The sequence below is a fragment of the Talpa europaea genome (assembly GCF_964194135.1).
Source record: "Talpa europaea genome assembly, chromosome: 5".
NCBI lineage: Eukaryota > Metazoa > Chordata > Mammalia > Eulipotyphla > Talpidae > Talpa > Talpa europaea.
In genome coordinates, this window is record NC_140071.1 from 93,590,551 (window position 1) to 93,606,884 (window position 16,334).

General features: G+C 36.4%; 2 protein-coding genes across 6 annotated transcripts in view; one reads left to right on the forward strand and one right to left on the reverse strand.

Annotated features, from left to right (window-relative positions):
* Positions 1-2,861: 2,861 nt before the first annotated feature.
* MRPS18C (mitochondrial ribosomal protein S18C) lies at positions 2,862-7,822 on the reverse strand (the record flags this gene model as incomplete). The annotated part of the gene is made up of 6 exons (XM_084233282.1): positions 7,651-7,822; positions 6,389-6,441; positions 4,571-4,654; positions 3,573-3,630; positions 3,020-3,079; positions 2,862-2,938 (listed from the first exon to the last, which is right to left on the reverse strand). The coding sequence occupies exons 1-6, from the start codon at positions 7,748-7,750 to the stop codon at positions 2,862-2,864; spliced, it is 432 nt and encodes a 143-aa protein (XP_084089408.1). The 5' UTR covers positions 7,751-7,822.
* A 345-nt stretch (positions 7,823-8,167) lies between these two features.
* Positions 8,168-16,334, forward strand: part of HELQ (helicase, POLQ like) — a gene marked incomplete at both ends in the record, with an annotated part of 46,960 nt that continues 38,793 nt past the window's right edge. Inside the window, 6 exons of one of the 5 annotated variants that reach the window (XM_084233583.1) lie at positions 8,168-8,443; positions 9,357-10,077; positions 13,249-13,427; positions 14,226-14,426; positions 14,808-14,880; positions 15,420-15,517. In XM_084233583.1, the coding sequence (XP_084089709.1) occupies positions 8,168-8,443; positions 9,357-10,077; positions 13,249-13,427; positions 14,226-14,426; positions 14,808-14,880; positions 15,420-15,517 (1,548 nt within the window). Of the gene's footprint in view, positions 8,444-9,356; positions 10,078-13,248; positions 13,428-14,225; positions 14,427-14,807; positions 14,881-15,419; positions 15,531-16,334 lie in introns of those variants that run through there. The other 4 variants (XM_084233584.1, XM_084233585.1, XM_084233586.1 and 1 more) reach the window with 4 other exon arrangements.

The window sequence follows — 16,334 nt, forward strand, 5'->3', positions numbered from 1 at the left end:
TTCTTTTAGGCCAAATGATTTTTGACTGGCTGAAGGACAAAACTAAATATTGCTATTGTTTTGATTCTGTTCAGTTATTTTAAGTCATACATAGATAAGTACATTTATTTCATAAATATTTTAAAAAATATCATGCTTTTATTTTAAAACCAAAACCTTTTTTTCCCATGTAAAAAAGCTTGAACACCTTTTCTTTTAAATTCATACAGCCGTCATTAGAATTGGAAAAGAGACTAGCCTTATTTTCACAATAGAAAATCTAAATCATGGAAATTTTTACCTGTCATTAAAATTCCTACTCCTTAGTGATGAATCTAGAGGTTCCAATTATGGCATAACGATAGTGCATCATAAACGGTAATCTATCCCTACTCTAGTGTCCGCTACACAAAAATGAGTGAATCCAAAATTTGAATACAGAATAAGCTTGGTAATGCAGTGTATTTGGGCACAGCATTTGGTCAATTAAGCTGAAAAATGCTAAAGTGGGGACTCAGAAAAATATATATTACTTACATATGAATGCCTATCAGATTTCCTTTTAATATAAAGCAAAGTATACATTTGTCAACTTTCTGTTGTAAGGCCAGGAACTTTATCGCAGTATAAGTTCAGTGATTATGTAAATCAGTCATAATTTAATCTTTGCAATTCCCAGTTTCTTTAAAGTGAAAAACTTAAATTTGTGAAGCAACCTCAGTACAAAATGCTACTGGGTTTTTTCATTTCTCAGCACTCTCCCACTCTTGGTCTTACTAAGTTGTTCTAGTCACATCTAATTTAACAAGTATTTTTTAAAAGCCAACTTTTATGTTTTTCCAAGTCATTTAATATTCACTGCAAAAACAACTTACTGCTCACATTTTATCAGTACGATAACAAATGAAACTGACACAGTTCTAAGAACAGAATACCTGACTCTTGACAATGCACGGCTTATGGGCTTTAATGTGATATTTAGGAAGGATGTAAAGCCCAGTGTAATCCCATGAGTTAGTGAAGTGGCAGCTAAGAGACCTTTTGTTATCTAGTGTTTGTCTTTTCCATACTTGTGAGAATTTCCCATGAAGCATGAATATCACATGAAGCCTTTGTATTTCATTCAGTGGATGAGACTGCAAACACACATTCTGACCATTGTACTTCCATCTGTTACTAAATAATAGATTCATAGCTACTATCAAAAGCTGTCATCTTTTATCTGTGTAAATATGCATTACCATGGAGTGCTTTTGAAACCCACATAGCATTATAGATGATTTGTACAAATAATGAGTTTCTGCTGGGATTGATTTACTGATTACTGTGATGTAGGGCAGGGCAGAAGGAGTGGAAATATGCTGTCAGTCTAAACCCTAATTTAATTACAAACACAATCAGAGCATACTAGAACTTATCACACAGAACACAATGATTGAATTCAATCAACAAATTAATAAAACGATATACAAAGTAGACTAGGAACTTAGAAGCAGCAAGCCAACACGCAAATGTCTTCTGAAGACAAGATTGAGATTTTTTTTCAAAGACTGCTTACTTACTGAAATAAAAGTCTACATGGGTCTTTGTACAAGCTCAGTTTGCTAAATTGCTATGGAGAAGCTACAAAAGTATTAAGCTCATTTTTGCACAATTACCAGTCTCCTTTGAAGACAGCACTGCTAATAAATTTAGTGAGAAGCTTGCTGAGGTCAGTACACAGCCATGTTTCCATAATTGAGTTAGATGACCCAACTTTCAAGCTATCCAATGAAAAGGTGGAAAAGGGTCCATTATAGGACATTTTTTTCCCCAGTTATTCATCTTTTGGAATTAATTTGCATTACTGGAGTAAGATAAAGTGATGTAATAGACTGCCTGTATAGTGTATTTAAAGGACACTACCAAATTTGGAATAGAATAGTCGTGGAGTAAATACCAGGTTCTGTGATATCACCACAATACATCCTCATGACCCATGTAACATCTCCACAAACCAAAGACCCACTGTCCTAGCCAGGCACATATGATAGTTAGAAAATCTTCCTGAGTAATTTCAAGTCCATATCCTGTTACATGTGATGGGTCTATTACACAAGCATTTTATTTTTCCTACACCCATGTCCCTAAAATCTCATAAGACAGAATCTGGGCCTAAAATAAAATTTCAATAGAGCATCACTTCCATGTTTTATATCCCCATACTAGAGATTTACTATTGTATGAATAGTATGAGCCTATTGTATGTATTGTATGTATGTATTGTATGAGCCTATTGTATGTATTGTATGAATAGTATGAGCCTATCTGGGGACTAGACAAAAATGACAATCCTATAGCACCATTTTTTTTTATTCATACATGTAAAAAGTAGTAACATTTTTAAAAAATTTTTTTAAAAGATTTATTTTTATACAAGAACTGGGGTACAGGCCAGAGGCGCGGGAGGGTGAGAGGATTCACCAGAGACAGAGCAGGGAGCAGAACAGGCAGACTGACCAAAATACACTGCTGAGGGGAGCAGTGGGCGAGACAGGAGAGGTCTGCCTCGCCATGTGGGTATCTCCCTGGCTGGCCAGGAATCGAACCTGCGCTGCACAGGCTGTGGACAGCTTCATAGCACTGTGTTCAACCCGCTGCACCACCAGGGAGGCCCCCAAAGTAATAACATTTTAAATTATGTTTTCTTAACATTCATTGGTATGAAGAGGAAGCTTCACTCCTGAAACATTTTTTCCTAAGTTTTCAAATTAAGTTAAAAACTTAGTTTGAGAAGATTTAGTATACTTTCTATGCAAAGTTTATTAAATCTTAAGACTCTAAATTATTATTAGCCTCACACAACCATTCATGTAAAATAAGTTTATTGATGATAACATAATTTACTCCCTATATTTGATATTACAAACTTTAGGGTCTTTGAGATATGCAGGATCCTTGTATGTAACTGGCATAAATCCTGTAAAGAGATAATGAAAGTTCTTCACAAAAGATGAGCAATATTTTGATTAGCCCAATTCAGTATTTCAGACACACTTACCCATTATTTGAGCTCTCTTTATTGCTTTTGTGATTTCTTTTTGTTTCTTCCCACAAAGACCTGTAAAAGGAAATACTTTCCTAGTCAATAATAATTATTTAAATACATCAAGGAAAGGCTGGAAAACTTGTAAAGAGCTAGATAGTAAATATCTTAGGCCTTGTAGGTCATACAGTTGTTTCCTAACCATTAACTCCGCTATTATAGCTCACAAAGCAGCCACAAAAACCGTGTAACTAGAGCAGTAGGCTCCTGATTTAAATACTTAGTCTAGCATAATTATAGTATACTCCAAAATAACAAGGCAATTTTTTAAGCCCAAAGTTTCTACATGTCAGCATGGTTAACTATGAGCATAAAGATACACAAAATAACGCTTTTGGCCTAAGAAGTGGCTTTCTCAAAGTACCTGTAATATCTGGTCTGATGGTGATTTACAGCACTATTTGAAAATCTTTTGAGTTCTATTAAATAACAAGTTATTTATAAATAAATAACAGATTTATATCATTATTAATCACATGTAAGCTGTTAACAACAGAAAGCAAAATACCTGTTATGTGCCTTCCATAAATGCATCCAGTAAATGGAGAAATAAACTGGGACAAAAGCTGTTTTGAGTTTATTTGGAAAAAGAAACAAAGTTGTGTTAATACATTTGTTATTCAACATTGACTATAAATTGAAGAAAATTTTATGTCAGCTTCATATTATGTAAAGGTTTATTAATAAACTTCAGATAAACTTCATAAAATGAATTAAAATATTGAACTATGTTCATCCCAATGGGTCATCTTTTTAAATCAATTACTAAAACTAACAGCTTTTATGTCCAGTGTGTCAAAAAGGTATGTGAGAGATTAATGAGCATATTCTTTAAGTGCTAAAGCTACTTTAACTTTTTCACAGGTATTTGTCTAAAGTAGCACTTGTAACAGGTAATAATTAACCTATCATGACCTTGTATCACATAATATCAGGCATAGTATCAATATGTTCATGTGGATTGAGCCATGTGTTTCATTTTATGTTTTATTAACAAATTATTCTTTAACACTTTTCCAGGTGCCAGGCCCTGTTCTTGGCACTATGAGTAATTTTCTTAGTACCTTGCATTTAAAATTTTCTTGGTTTTTCTCTAGGGCAATTGTCACTTTAACTAACGTAAGTGTACTTAAACTGCAGCACCATTTTCTACCCCAAATTTGCCACTTTGATAATGATGGCAAAGCACAGATCAACCTCACCACATGAGCTTTTTCCAACAACTGAAAATCACTGCTATAGTGAGCTATTGTTAAGATGCCTGGGGCATGGAAAAAGAGGAAGAAACTTTGAACTAAAGTAATAATTGAGACACAGCCAAAGAGTGCTTATTTGAACAAAAGTTGCCTAAACATAAACATGAAAGCTTTGAAATTATCAAGTTGCTAAAAGTTACTTCTACCCAAAATCTGTTACAAAACTGACTTGGTTTTCTTTAGAAAGGTCTGATAATGGAGCAAAATCAAGTTAAATCAAGTATCATGATGAAATAAAGTGAGATCTCACCTGTACATTCTTATAATCTACACGTTTTCCACACAAGATACATTTTTTAAGAGGCTCCTTATAAGGGTTTTCCATTGGAATGGGCTAGGTAAAGGGAGAAAAAAAAAATGATGGTTTAATGTGTTAATTTTGAATTAAAAAACAAACTCAAGGTTACTACATTTAGATGTCCCCAAAGGATTACGTATACTCTTCTTACTGATGAATATAATAACTTGGCTTGTAAAGGAAAAATCAAGTACTTCTGAAACAGAGTCACCATTTTAAATATTTTGTTGGGCTTGTACTTTATTTTGTCTTAGTTTGGCTAAGAAGGAATTAAGTTAGGAAGGATTCTGGGGTAAAATACAATCTTTGGAGAAAAAAGTTCAAATATGCATTTGAATTTTTACTTCACTGTAAAGTAACTCTCTTGAAATGTTCTGCCCACACTGTAGAAGACCATAAAATTCTTAACTTAGATTTAATTCAGGATAAAAATAGGTAACATATTCAGTTAAGTTCTTAGTATAGTCCCTAAATCTATCTTTGCATCTCTCTATCAGGTGTTTATCAATAGACAATGCTTCTTTTTGGTTTTTCTGTCTTCACTACACCATCTCATGCAACTGTCACAATGTCCTGCCTACAATCAATGAGTCTCTAGAGATTTACTAACTCTTGAAATGGCTTTGAAGTCCTTGAACCACTGTAGTTGTATGCAAACTTTCAAATGAATGAAACTCTGTGCCTTGTTCTGGGGGTTTAAAGTTTCCATTGGTCTCAGTGGGGTTTATGACCTAAAAAGAAACACTAATAATTTTCTTTACTCTCTTGAACTATGGTGTGATGAATCAGATCACCAAGATAGATGCTCAGAGGGACTAGTTTTTGTTTAATCAACTCTTTAAACTCTTCCAATTTAATTTATAAGCAGCTCACGTGCCATGAGTATATTCCTTTTCTATACTGTGCTAAATGCTTTATATGTTCTAATAGTGCAAAATGATGCCTATAGCAAGAACACCTACACTGCTCAAATTTAGTGCTAGTACTTGAAACCCATAAAAATATATCTACAGGTTGGAAGTAACATTAATTGGCCTGGTACAGAATTTGATCATTTATTAGAAGAGCTCTCTCCTCCCTCAAGTGGTGAATGGGAAAAAGAATCGAATTTGAAATGGGAAGAGAGGCAACCAGTAGGTAAACTTTGTACAGTACCTTTGTTGGATTACCTGTAATTGTTCCATATACGGAGATGACCTTTTTTAAATTCACAAAGCATATACTAAATACAAGCTCAAGGAAGAAAATATGTTATTACAAAAGTCAAGCTTCTTGTTAGGAATTCAGGAATTCTCTTACTTCAAAATCACTTGTGATTGGGGCCTCCCCGGTGGCGCAGCGGTTGAGCGCTGGGTTGCGAAGCTACCTGCGGCCTCTGCGGCACCGGTTCGATCCCCGGCTGCTCCCCGGCCACCGGAGGAGGGTCCCACATGGTGTGCAGACCTCTCCTGCCGCCCGCTGCTCCCCTCAGCAGTGTACTTCGGTCCTTCTGCCTGCTCTGCTCCCTGCTCTGGCTCTGGTGAATTCTCTCACCCTCCCGCACTTCTGACTGTACCCAGTGCATGTATAAACCAAACAAACAAACAAATAATAAATAAATAAATAAGACATGCCTCTAGAAAATTATAAAAAAAAAAAAAATCACTTGTGATTATTCATTGATGAGTAATGATTATTAACTGTTCTGGCAGCCAGCTGAACTCCATTTAACTAAATACAATAATTTGGTCATATTTACAAATACCTAATAAAAAGGAAGAAAAAACTTACCATGTCCTCATTGCTTGTTATCTGTTGATACTGTGAATAATTTTTCCAAAACACTGCAGTAAAACAGAAAGGCAACAAACCAGTTTATTTTTTGTTGTTATCTGAGCCAAGTAAAGATAGATTTTATTTTTTATTAAGACAAAATGAATCAATACAACGTAAAAGATTTTGCATTCATTACACTCACAATGACAAGATAACCTTTAGGTGTGAGGCAGAGTAATACTGAAGATGGGCCTGATTCCCAGACTTTGGGGAGAGGGCATTTATTCCCCACCCATACAACCTCCAGTTGCTCTCTTCTTGAAATTTATTTTCCCTTCACTGCAGGCACATTCAAATGCAAATACTTAGGGACAAGCAAGAGAAAGGTGGGTCCTACCACCGGAAGAATTAGTAACAGGCTACTACAAAGAGTAGTTATTGATAAGGAAACATGGAGATGATGGATTCAAGGGTCTATGTCACAATTTTGCTCTGATCTGGGATATCCATGGAATCTGCTGTTGGATGACTCTGGAAATGTCCATTCTTTACCAAGTTTACCTGGGGATCTTAGGCAAGTCCCTGACTTTTTGATAACACCCCATCACTCTTCTATGGTGGGGTGGGGAGTGTGGGGAGTGTGTGTGTGTAACGAAGGACATCCTACCTCCCCTTAAGATAAAAAATACTAGTCTTGGGTGATTACAGATTTCTACCTGTCTTAGAGAAACGCTTAATCCCCTAGAAGCCGGAGTCCCGAGTCTGCGGTAGAACAGGAATTTAGCACAAAAGCTGCCGCCCCCCTCTTTCCCCATCCAATAACTAAAAAACTAGTATGCAAATTCCAAAGCAAAGTGACCCAAACCCTATCAGTTTAGAAACTTACCTCACTCTGGACACCACTAGCTGTAAAACTTCTCCTAACTTAAATCAGTAACAAGATGTTAAGGCCCAGTAGTCTTGTTAAACAAAACTGGTCTGAACCCGCTCAGGATTCTATCAGTGAGCCCATCTCCTCAAATTTCTATCAGCAGCCTTAAGATCCCAAGGGCCATTCTTCCTTGAATTTGCCCGCACTCTCCTAAGTGCGTACTATCACTCAACAATAAAGCTTCATTTCTAACTCATCTGTTCTGACTCCCGCAAGAATTCTTTCCTACCCAGAAGAACATCCAGGGTCCCCCGGTACCCCTGGGCCCCATCAATTCTACCAATCTAATTGAGAGTAAGGCAAAGGCTACACAGCCACAATACAGTAGCGGATATAGACATTTTACCCGTGTGAGTCCCCGGATGTGTGAGACGAACAGTAGTCTTTAAAAAGTGCGTCAACTTTGTCCTCCCTAGACCACTACAAACAGCAAGCACAGACGCCATGTTTCTCGCCCCTCCTCTTCCTTTCCCTTTTCCTAACCGTCCTGACAAGTCCCTTCCGGTGCTCTTCCCCGCCTGGCCCGGGAACTCTATTCAAAGGTTCCGGGGGCAAACCCCCTGCACCAGAAAAAAAGGAGCCGGACATGTTTTCAGTGCGCCTGCGCTTCACCTTCCGTTCTCAGGCTGACGCGCGGCGCGATTCCGACGCGTATGATTGAAAGAGACGGCGGCCTCTTAGGCTGCTGCCGCTGCTTCTGGGGGACCCCTGACGTTGACGCTGCTGTCTTTCCCATAGGTAGACAGAGGCGAATCGAGTTTTCCACTGTTGCTGTCAGCATCCGGTCCTCCGCTCACGCCCCACGCTGGGGTTGGCGGCTGGATCGCGGCGGGTGACGGAGGGCAGGGCCCTTGGCCCCTGCCATGGATGAAGGTGGTTCTTGCATCCGCCGGCGAGTGTCTGTCCGCAAGAGGAACCGTGCTAGCTTAGGGAGCGTTTGTGCAGCCCCCACCGCAGCTGAGCTCAGGCCCGGTGATGAAGAGAAGGTGGAGGAGAAGGAGATGGTGTTTGAAAGCCGGCGGCGGAAAACTGTGGGCGCGCAACCTGCCGAGGTACACACAGCCCTAGCCCATGGGGGCGATAAAGCGAACCCAGATATTCTACGGTGCATTCCTGCGGATAATGGAATGGGAAACCGCACTTGGAACTTGGCAGCTGTAAAGTTTAGCTATTCCGGTTCAGGTGCAGACATTTGACCAGTTACTAATCTGCTAGCCTTCGTATGCATTGTTCTATCTGCTAACCCTCTTTAGCTGTTATTTCCATTTTTGTGTAGATGTAAAACGTACACCCCGAGACATGAAACACATGCAGCAAATATGTGTCATGACTAAGAATCAAACCTAGACTTCGAAGTGACTGCTGCTTCCGTAGTAATAATAAAATCTACCATTTTTTGCAGATCTCTTATACGTTGGATTACTCTGTTAAGCTGTTTATATTATCTGATTTTACAGCAGATCAGACCTTAAAAATTTTAAGAAATGCTCTTCTGACTCCAAGTCCTGCGTTCTTAATTCACTGTATCGTTACCTCCGAATTCGCATTTCTTTCTTTTTTCTTTTTTTTTTTTTTTTTTTTTTGGTAGACCAACCCAAGTCCATATGTAGACAGACCCTCTCAATTCTAATGTCCCAGGAAGAGAATATTCCTGGAGTTTCCACTGGTACAGCATGATTTTGTTACAAGACGATTTCTGTGAATTCTATTCTGGCAAGGGAAGAGTTTCTGCAGTTATCAGAAACTTGTAGTGATATAACATTCCAATAGATGTATCAGTCTTGCTATCATTTAAAGGATTTAGCACTGAAGTAAGAATTAGAGCCCAGCATTGCCACATACTAGGAGTGCAATTTAGACAAGTCACTTAATTTCTGTGGGCCTCCCTTCTTCATCTGTAAAATAGGGATAAGATCTGTTTCACAAGGTGATTATATTCAGGTCTGTGAATGGTGACCATATAATTATATATCTAGTATAATCATAAGCTGAAACTCTAATTCTTAATGAAGCTATAATTGGCCATATATCTTTTTTTTTTTTTCTTTCCAGCCTAATGACAGTGAAGAGGACATGTTTGGTGACTATGACAGCTTTGGTGAAAACTCGTTTTTAGTTCAAGCTGATGCTGTGGAACAAAAATATATGCAACTTCCTGAACATAGAAAACATACTACAGACCTTAGCACTGAAGATCTTTGTTTAGAAAACATCAAACACAACAAACTCAGCAATGCTAGTGTAGGCAACTTTACTGAATTAAAAGTGGATGAGCACACAAAAAACCCGAGTGAGCATGAAGATGTCTCTACTGAACCTGGAGTTGATATTTTGTATGATATACCTTCTTCACAAGTTTTATATTTTGAAAATTTGCAGAACTCTTCAAATAATTTGGGTGATCAGACTACTAAAGAGAGGGATTGGAAATCATTGTCTCACCAGACTGTGAATGAAGAATTGCCATGTGAGATCATAGAGCAACCCCAGCAAATTGATGAATCCTCTTCTGAAGTCAAAACTAATTCAGATGTGAATAGAAGGAAGAGTATTAAAGATCATCTAAAAAGTGCCATGACTGGAAATGCCAAGAAGGTCCAAACACCATTATTTTCTAGGACTAAACAACTCAAAGAGACTCTCCTATCTGAGGAAATTAATGTTGCTAAGAAAACAATTGAGTCATCATCAGATGACCTTGGTCCTTTTTATTCATTACCCAGCAAAGTGAAAGACCTTTATGTTCAGTTCAAGGGAATTGAAAATTTATATGGTAATGCTTTTTGCTGGCATGAAAAAAATATATTACCACCATTAACCATAATTTTAGTGCAAATCCATAGAAAGCAGATGCTTCCATACCCATATTACTCATCTTAAAAACAAAGTATCAGTCCTTTCTCAGCTTTCCAGCCCTATCTTGCTACTATTGACTCTCTTTCCTTCCCTTCATGATTATACTTCTCAAGCCAGTTGTCCTTGCTTCTCCCTTTCCTGTCTTCAAATCATTTCCAGTTCAACTGTGCGTTTTATACTCTTGTAAGATATATAATGAATAGGGTGTCTAAACCCAAATATATTTTTTAGCCACCATACCTGTCTTGTCAGTAGTTCACCTACACTTTCTTGACTTATGATACTGCACTCCTAGTTTTCTCTCTGCCTAACTCTTCCTCAGTTTTCTTAGTTGATGGTTCCTTAACTGTCCACTTGCTGAAAACTAGTTGTTAAAATGTCTCTGAGTATGTCTGGAGTGAAGGAAATCGTTATATAATACCACTAATTAGAACTAAACATCTTTAAAAACAGCTAAAGTTAATTTAAGTGCAAAGAGATAGTAGTATTAATAACAATGTATCTTCTAATGCTTTTCAAAAATACTGGGTCCTTGCATGTCTTGTAAATGCTTGTCATTTTTGACAAAGAAGAGACAGTTGCTGCCTTATTACAACATCAGCCTATCAGCTGGTCGTAGTGTTTCTGAAACTTTTAAGTTAGTATCTTAAGAAAACATGGATTCTCATCTCAGGGAGAAGATAATCAAATTGGAGAACTAGGACTACAGAAAACCATCTAATACAAGGCTCTCCAAGACTCTAATTTCAAATTGTGAGACCGGCTGTTTAAGAGCTAATGGTGTGTTTTGCCCTTGAAGTAGATATTAATTTTCTCCCTTTTGCTTTTCTTCTAGCACCTTGTTCTTTGCTTAATCTGCATCTCCTGGCAGAATGAGTACCCTGAGGACAGGGCTCTATTTAATTCACCTTTTTCTTATGTAACTAGCACTGTACCTGTTCTGCTCTGGTAGGTTCTCAACTGCTGGGGGTTGTCAACCTAGTATGAATTCTGGCCCTGTCACTTAAGTACAAGATTAACACTCTGCGCCTTAGTTCCTGATCTATTAAAAAGGGGTACTAATAGTAATGATACTAATAGTTGCTTTGCCAGTTATATTCTTTGTCAAGGACAGGCCACATTGGACTTTGGCTCTCAGTAATTGGTAACTTTTAAGTAAGAATGTCAGTAAATAACAACTTTTAAATCTCCTTTTACTTATAAATCTGGTTTAATAACATGACCAATGTAATGCATAAATATGTGTGTTACTTTTCATTGAGCTAAGCAGTGGTTCTCAAAGTACAGTTTCTGGAATGCAGGGTGTCACCTGGGAATTTGTTGAAATGCACATTCTCAGGCTCCACTGCAGACCTACTGGCTCAGAACCTCTGGGGGTAGGACCTGACAATGGTCCTAACAAGCTCCCCAGGAATTCTGATGTGCTAAAAGTTTGAGAACCACTGAGCTATAGAACCTCAATCTTACGCTGTTATATTTACCTTATAATCATAGAATCCCATATTTAATGTGCTTTATATAAATACTGAGAACTAAATTAATGTAATTTTTTAAGGTGTGAAGAGAAATTATAATCTAACTATTTGTTATTTTGGTCACTTTGTACTTTAAAAATCTGAATTGGGTAAATTGTGAATATGGCCAAGATGTATCTACACAAGATGTAAAAAAGTACGTAATTTGAAAATATTTGGGGATTACCAAAGCACAATAAATTTAAGTAACTTATACTTATCATTCAGATAAAACTTTTTAATACCACTGTTAATACAACCTGTTAGGCCTTTTTATTTTGAAATCATGGAATATATGCAACTTCTGTGCATATATCCTTTTCCAGTATCTAGCATAATTGGGTTCATTTCAGTTCCTGATGTATTAAAAAGGGGTTTTAATGGTAATGATAATAGTTGCTTTGCAAGTTATAGTCTGAGTCAAGGCCAGGTACTTGGCTGTCAGTAATTGGTAATTTCTATCCAAAACACATTTATTATCTGTTCTCTTCACTTAATTATGTATTTAACATACAGAAATCAATCTACCTTCCATTTTTATGTTGCAAATAATCATGATCATATAATAATTCATTCAACCTTCACCCCCATCCTCATTGCTTAGTAAACAAGGCTATGATGAACATCACACACATTATATATTTTCGCTTTTAGTCCTAAACTAATCCTGCCAATTTAAAGGCAATGTGCAGTTTTATTTTTATACTTCTATACTGCTTTCCAAAAAGATTGTAGGAGTTTATGTTCCCATAAACAATACACAAGAATGCCTGTTTGTCCCCACTCTAGATTTTGCATAATTGGGCTTTTTTTTGGGGGGGAAGGGTTCCTGTTTTTTATTTGTTAATTTACCAAAATAGTAGGTAGCAGTTGAACATCTTTTCATGTGTTTGCTAGCCATTTGCATTTCTCCCTGCTGTGAAATATCATATCTTTTGCCTTTTCTTCTAGTGATAAAATATGTGCATCTTGAAAGTTTTGGATAGTCCACATTGTCACATTACCCTACGGAGTAGTTAATACTCGTTTTTACACTGTATTTTGAATCTGGTCCCTTTTTGTAAATTTTACCTAAAAATAGATCATGAAAATCATATATATGCCAGTTGATAATCCTAGTCTTTGTGGTTTAAACAATTTCAGTTCAGCTCTTTTTCCTCTCCCCCTATTTCCCTCTAAGGTGGTGTTTGGGTGAATGAGGAAGGGAAGCTTACACAATGCCCTTGTAAGATATAAGAGGAAGGCCTTAAATTCACACAGACTTTGAAATGTCCTTGAGCTTCTTCCCAGATGCCCCTTGTCCAGTATGCCCTGTCTGCCCTGCTGGAATCTTAGACCTGAGCCTGCAACTGGCAGTGGGTAGGTCAGTTGCCTACACACACTAACCAGGCCTGAATTAGACTTTCACTGTGCACAGCATACAGAATTGGAGTTATTTTTTATATTTAACATTGATGTAATACATCAATACATTTATCATGAAAATATTGCTAAAAGGGGATTTGATTATTCCTTCTTAGAAAATCTTGAGATTGCAAAACAGGAAAATAATTCTTTTTCTTAAAATTCCACAGAATGGCAACATACTTGCTTAACATTGAATTCTGTGAAAGAAAGGAAAAATTTAATATATTCCTTGCCAACAAGTGGTGGAAAAACTCTCGTGGCTGAGATACTAATGCTACAAGAATTGCTTTGCCGGCGGAAAGATGTCCTGATGATCCTACCATATGTAGCAATTGTCCAAGAAAAGGTTGGATTTTTTTTTTAAACAGGTGGTATTTGCTAATATTATTTTGATATTAGGATATAAAAACTAGTATAGATGTAACAAGTATTTATTAAGAAAAATATCTCTATTGGGCTTCCAAGGTGGCAAAGGGGCTAAGTCTCAGCACTATGAAGCTATCAGCCGCCACTGCAGCATGAGTTTAATACCTGGACCTCTCCACTGCTCCCCTCAGCAGTGTATCTCAGTAGATCTGCCTGTCTGCTCCCCACTCTGTTTCTGGTGAATCCTCTCATCTCCCCCCACCTCCTGCACCTCTGGCCTACACCCCAACTCCTGTATGCATAAATAAATCTTTTTTTTAAAAAAAGATACCTCTATTAATGATGGAGAACTAATATTTTTAGGGTGCGCAATATCAGCTGGTGTACTTTCTGAAAATCTAACTCTATCTGTTGCAGTTTCTTTTTTTCTAAATTGGTGGATTAAATGCTTTTAAATGTTCTATTAATATTTAGCCTAGTTTTTCAAGCAGAAACTAGTTTTATCAAAATAAATGAATTATTCTGATGCCTTTTATGTTAGAGGAGACAGTTGAAATTTATTTTCACTTTCTGTAGTTTAAAAGTTGCATCTATTTTGCAAAGATCAACACACTATAACATTTCTTAAATATATATATGTTTTATCTTTGTGGCCTTGTTCCCAATTGATCTGTATTAAATTTTCACAGTTGTTTTTAAATCCCTGTGAACATTAAATAGAGTTCTTATTTATCTGGGGGGTTGTTGTTGTTGTTGTTGATTTTAATTAATATTCTAGATTTCAGGTTTGTCGAGTTTTGGTATAGAGTTGGGATTCTTTGTTGAAGAATATGCTGGAAGCAAAGGAAAATTTCCTCCAATTAAAAGAAGGGAAAAGAAATCATTATATATTGCCACTATTGAAAAAGGACATAGTCTGGTAAACTCCTTAATTGAAACTGGAAGGATTAACTGTCTAGGTCTAGTTGTTATTGATGAGGTAGGTTACTACTTTTGAATTTATCAGCATTTTTATTATATTAACATTATTATGTGACTCTTTTTAGTAGCTCTATGAGAATATATAAAGATAATGAAGATAGACATTTCATGCTTGGTAATCTTAAGTTCAGTTTTGTGTTAAGTGTTTCTTGAGTGTGAGTGTATTTGTGTGGTGTTATATTTTTTAAGAGTACTTATGAATTCAAGATGTGTCCTGATGTTGACTCCAAACCTCATAACTTCAATGTGAAATAATGCATATGTTCTCTAATTGAATATTTGAGTTATAAAACAAGGGTTAGTTCTTGTCATAAATATATATGCATGTTTTCTATGGGTATTAAATGCAGATTTACTTTTTTTTTTTTCAATCTCAAAGTTGCACATGATTGGGGAAGGAAGCCGTGGGGCTATACTAGAAATGACCCTGGCAAAAATCCTCTACACTAGCAGTAAGTATTTTTTTCAAATGTGGTTGCTTAATTGATTTTAAATCAGAGACCTAGAAAAGACTAACCTCTTTCTTACATAGATATAACCTAGATATATTTTGCCTTAGTTTTTCACTTCTAAAGTAAGCTTATAAATTTTTATTGGAAGAATGAATGAATGACTGTAATTGTGAATATCAATGATTTAACGTTTAAGAATGTCCTATCATTATCTTTCACTTACTGTATGTGTTTTAACATGTGATTCAATCATTTTTTGCTTCTTGATCACTAAGCTAGAGATAATAATGGCATTGATGTGATGGGATTGCTGTGAGGTTTACATGCATTAACACATGGAAAGGTTTGAGCAATGGCTAGCACATGGCACTCATGAGTATGCTGCTCTGGTAATATATTTGTATCAATATTTTTCTTACTCTGTCCCCATCCTCCTTTCCCAGATCATGCAGAAAGAATTCAGAACCTAAAAGGTTGCTAAAATTACTATTATGAGATACTAAAGAATATATTTCTTCTATACTATGGTTTTATTTTAGAAACAACTCAAGTTATTGGTATGAGTGCAACACTGAACAATGTTGAAGATCTCCAAGAGTTCCTACAAGCAGAATATTATACCAGTCAGTTTAGACCAGTATGTACCTAAGGTTTGCACTGTACTGATTTGTAATGTATCATCTTGTTTAGAAAGAAAAGTAGCAAACATATTACATCAAAAAATTCTATGGGATAGTGAAGGGGCCTAATTCTACTCACCAAGGCTATAAAGAAAATTAAACTAGGGCTTTCCCAGTGACGTAGGGGTTAAGTCTCAATGCTATCACTGCAGTGGCCTGAGTTTGATCCCCAGCCAAGGAGCTAACCTACATGGTGCTCACAGACCTCTCCTGTCTCCCCTTCTACCCGCCTCAGCAGTGCATTTCAGTAGATCTGCCTGTTCTGCTCCCTACTCTGTCTCTGGTGTATCCTCTCACCCTCCATACCTCTGGCCTACACCCTTGTTCATCTATGCAAAAATAAATAAATAAATCGTTTTAAAAAAAGGAAATTAAACTATTTGGGGTCACTTTGGCTATGGTGACTAATATATCTCTTGCACCTTTAATATTGTTTAGCCATTGACCTTCAATGAATATTTATTGAATGAAGTTTTCTGACCCATTTTATTTTTATACTTCTTATTCTTTAAACAATTGTTTTCATTTGATTCATGTTATTAGCACATAAATAAAATTATCTAAAAGTTAAAATGTTTTAGAATGTGTATGTTTCGGTAGTTACACTTTTTTAATAAATTAAGACTTAAATTTAATAGCATTATTGGGTTTGAAGAAAGTTCATAAATTTAATTCACATTTATTTGAAAGGGGCTCTGTGTGCAGTTCTAGTGTGCATGTTCTGTATTTAGTCAGGTTTTCAAAGTATAATTTTTATTTGAAATTTGATGTTTT